The following is a 4,157-nucleotide window of genomic DNA, read 5'->3' as shown; positions in this document are numbered from 1 at the left end:
CTGTTTCTGAGGAGCTACATTGTTTGGTGGAAGAATACTGTTTTTATTAATATCATTACACTTTATTTGCTCTGTTTTATTTTGTGAAACCTTACGACGTATATGGAATAACCGTTTTATAAAAGCAATAAGCCCCATGAAGTCGTGCTTTACAGTGAATTTATAACAGCTAAGGGGGTTTTAGGCACTAACAGTGCTTAACAACGCCCCTTAGCCGTTATAAATTCACTGTAAACCACGGCTTCACGGGGCTTATTGCTTTATTATATCAGAACGAATTCCAAAATCATGGCATCTCTTCTGTACAGGTAAAATTATGTTTTCATGCATTTTTTGGGCTATTTTGCTTCCATAGCACGACTAATGAAAAGAAAACACAACATCTGTAGATTCCAACTACAATACATATCTTTTAAAGGCTGTTTTGTCAAAATGAGCTTTTTTTCTCTTGCAGTCTGAAATCCCATCAATATTCTGAAGGTAGAGGTGTTTGTTCACATATCATCCATCTGTTTTATATAACTTTATATATATATACTCATTTATGCTGTGCAGTGTATATATATAAAAATACACCTTGCTACGTGTACTGCGTTAGGCTAACCGAGACTTGTCATTTACACTTATATATTACTGCTTTTATTGTCCTCATTTGTAAGTCGCTTTGGATAAAAGCGTCTGCTAAATGACTAAATGTAAAATGTAATATAACATTTCATGCCTAAAAACATGGTGAAAATGTATTGTTTTTTGACTGTTGTGTTTTCTGTCTGTTTCTCAGTATTTTAAACTCTAATGTGTCAACAAAATATAACAATACTTTTGGACTTGATTCTGGAAAAGTATGCAAATTACTGCCCATTTATTTAGGCACTGCCTCATGTGTGTATATAAACAGTTCAGAGAAGTTTCTAATGGAAAATAGCTTGTGCTTTTATAATGCTGCAATCATCAGGTTTGGCACGGAGGATTTCTTACCATGTGTGTGGTGCCATAAAGAGTCTCACCTGAGCAGTCTGTAGTAGGTGAAGCGAAACACTTCCTGGAGCAAGACCGAAAAGAAGACCCCAAAAATCAGCAGCCCCCTCTGAAGGGTGAGATCCTGCGAGTTACTGGCCTTTATAGCGATGAACCACACCAGAGAGGACAACAGCAGAGACAGCAGCCAGAAAAACGCCCTGAAACAAACAAACACAAGCACCATCTGCTGACATTCTCCACTTCCAGCTCATCTAAAGGGCCTGCTGAAAACTTTAAAAGGCAGAGACACTTCACGAATGAACACTCATAAAGAGAAATGTCATGGAAATCATGCTTGTTTTTAAAAGTCTTAATGTTCATCTTGATTTGTTAAAGACTATATAAAGAAAGATATCTTGAAAGTTAACATGTTCTCCACTGTCCACCTTACTATATGACTGTCTCTTACACTGTAACAGTACAGTGGAGCCTCCAGGGTAATACCATGGTACTTTGGTATGTTCTATGAGCCTGAATAATTCATGTATGAATGCATTGTGTGTTTGATTAATGTGTTGTGCGTTTGAGGATGTTAGTGAGATTCGATCACGTGACTCACCCTGCGATCAGAATGATGACTCTTAACGGGTCTTTGGCGATGGTGAAAACAAACAGGGCGAAAGCTGGACCGAACGCTATGAAAGCACAGCCAAAAAACACTGCCAGGGTCATTCTGGACGAACAGCTTTCTCTGTGATGAACAGGCTGCTGTCCGGTTAGATAACGAGCAACAATCGGGCTCTAGCAGAAACACTTCAAACGCACAGCACTGCTGAGAAAGCAAACACGAACAATGCTAGCAGATAACACACACACATTTACTTAATTCTCCACAAAATAGAGATAGTTTAAATCTGATATTCTCATTTGCAGCGGTGCAATACAGACGAAGCACAGTATTCTCATTTACAGACAAATAAAGGACCGATCCATCAAAGCTAATCAATCCGATTACATTCGCGCGGTTTATGTCGTTCTTCTGTGAGCGCTTTGTTTGGTAACATTTTCAAACTTAATCTTCAGTTTCTATTTCCCGAATAAAAAACACACGCGACACTTCCGAGGGCTTTTGTTTGGTTTAAAATGATTGACTTGCGCTTCCGGGTTTACGTATGGAAAGCCAAACACACCAAAAGTGGGAGGAAACAGCGCGGTATTAAAGGGGTCATATGATGCTATTTTAAAGTTCATTATTTTGTGTATTTGGTGTAACAGAATAAGTATGACATGCTTTATTGTTCAAAAAACATTATTTTTCAAATACTGTACATTATTGTAGGTCCTCTATGCCCCGCCTCTCTCAAACTCGTCGTTTTCAACAAAGCCCCCTCCTTTGACAAGCGCAGTCGGCTCTGATTGGCCAGCTGACCCAGTGCATTGTGATTGGCCGAACACCGCAAGCACTCGTCGGAAATGTAACGCCCCCTTTCCATAATCGCGAGCTTCATCTTTCAAAATAAATGTAGACAGAGCCCGAAAGGGGAACAGAGTCGCGTGACAGACACAATGATGAAGTGGCAAATCCTTTAAATGAAAACGTACTTACGTGAGTCAGAACTGCTGGCATTTTAGTCTAACGTTACTCTCCCAGGATCAGTAAACAGTCCTCCATAAAATGTGCTGCACACATCTGAATATTTGGGTTGAAGTGTTCTGGAACAGTGTTGTAAATACAACTTAACCACTGATTTCTAGTTGTGTCCTCTTTTGGAAGGCCAAACAAAGTAGTTTCGCTTTCACAACGAAAAACACAGCGGCCTAGCGTGAGCGAAAGCCCCGGCTTAGCCTGAGCTGAAGCCGGGCAAGAGTGAGCTGAGGCGGCGGGGTCGAGAACGGCGGTCCTGGCGAAGGAGCGGTGAAAACGGTGAAAGCATATCCGGTGATCCACAGCACTAAGTTGATGTATTTCCTCAGTGACCATCACGGATCAGCTCCAGGCATGACGAAGCAGATATCGTTCTCTTTTGGAAGACCAAACAAAGTAGTTTCGCTTTCACAACGAAGCACACAGTGACTTCACGACATGACAGCGGCGGCAACAATACTACAGCGTGAATAAAAGTTATGCCTTCTTTCTTTGTGTGAACATTTGGGCGGTGTTATGCAAATCTTCCCAGATAGTGACGTAGGTATGTGGGGGCGTGTTAAAACGAGCCGTTTTAGGTAGGCGTGGTTGACTCTTAACTTTTATAAAGAATACCTCTTTGGATTTGAGACTTTAGTCTTTGCAACTTTACAGATCTTCTTTATGCACCAAGAGCTTGTAACACTTCAAAGAGAAAGGAAAAATCATATGACCCCTTTAAAGAGTTTGCGCCGTGCTGACCTGCTGCAGCTCAATGGATCGAGCTGCGCAACCGACTCGACAGTACAGGGAGGACATGTTTGCTAGCGCCACCGAATGGACAGCGCAGCGCTTACCAATTAAAGGGGTCATATGATGTTGCTAAAAAGAACATTATTTTGTGTATTTGGTGTAATGCAATGTGTTTATGTGGTTTAAGGTTAAAAAAACACATTATTTTCCACATACTGTACATTATTGTTTCTCCTCTATGCCCCGCCTTTTTGAAACGCGTCGATTTTTACAAAGCTCATCGGTCTGAAAAAGCGAGGTGTGCTCTGATTGGCCAGCTATCCAGGGCGTTGTGATTGGCCGACTTCCTCAAGCGTGTGACGGAAATGTTACGCCCCCTACCATACTGTTGATGCCGTGTCCGCCGGAGCGACGAGACAAAAACATTAAAACCCATTACAAACGAGGCATTTGTTGCATCCAGTGGGGACATAATTACGGATTATAATGACTTATACTGTCTTTTTACGCACTGCGTTGCATCGCGCCGCGTAAACATAAAACCATGTCTGCATTTGTGATCGGAGAAATGACAAACAACAAGCGCTACTCTACACTGCTCAAAACTCGCGTTTGAATCATCAGTGGCAAATCCTTTAAATGAAAACGTACTTACAGACTGTGAGTCAGAACTGCCAGCATTTTAGCCTCAAGCGTGAGACGGAAATGTTACGCCCCTCACCATATTGTGATGATGCCCAGTCAGGCCGGAGCGATGATTCAAAAACATGAAAACCCATTACAAACGAGGCATTTGTTGCATCCAGTGGGGACAGAATTA

General features: G+C 41.5%; 1 protein-coding gene across 1 annotated transcript in view; it reads right to left on the bottom strand.

The window, feature by feature from the left end:
* Window positions 1-2,104, bottom strand: part of LOC107737132 (gamma-secretase subunit Aph-1b-like) — a 10,351-nt gene extending 8,247 nt beyond the window's left edge. The window contains exons 1-2 of the mRNA XM_016548572.1: window positions 1,580-2,104; window positions 1,008-1,178 (exon numbers count right to left, since the gene is read on the bottom strand). Of these exons, the coding sequence (XP_016404058.1) occupies window positions 1,008-1,178; window positions 1,580-1,692 (284 nt within the window). The 5' untranslated portion in view covers window positions 1,693-2,104. The remainder of the gene's footprint in view (window positions 1-1,007; window positions 1,179-1,579) is intronic.
* Window positions 2,105-4,157: the final 2,053 nt, after the last annotated feature.

This window comes from Sinocyclocheilus rhinocerous, unplaced genomic scaffold, assembly GCF_001515625.1.
Source record: "Sinocyclocheilus rhinocerous isolate Xijiao unplaced genomic scaffold, SAMN03320098_v1.1 scaffold2386, whole genome shotgun sequence".
Taxonomy (NCBI): Eukaryota; Metazoa; Chordata; class Actinopteri; order Cypriniformes; family Cyprinidae; genus Sinocyclocheilus; species Sinocyclocheilus rhinocerous.
This window is presented reverse-complemented; position numbering and strand designations above follow the sequence as displayed.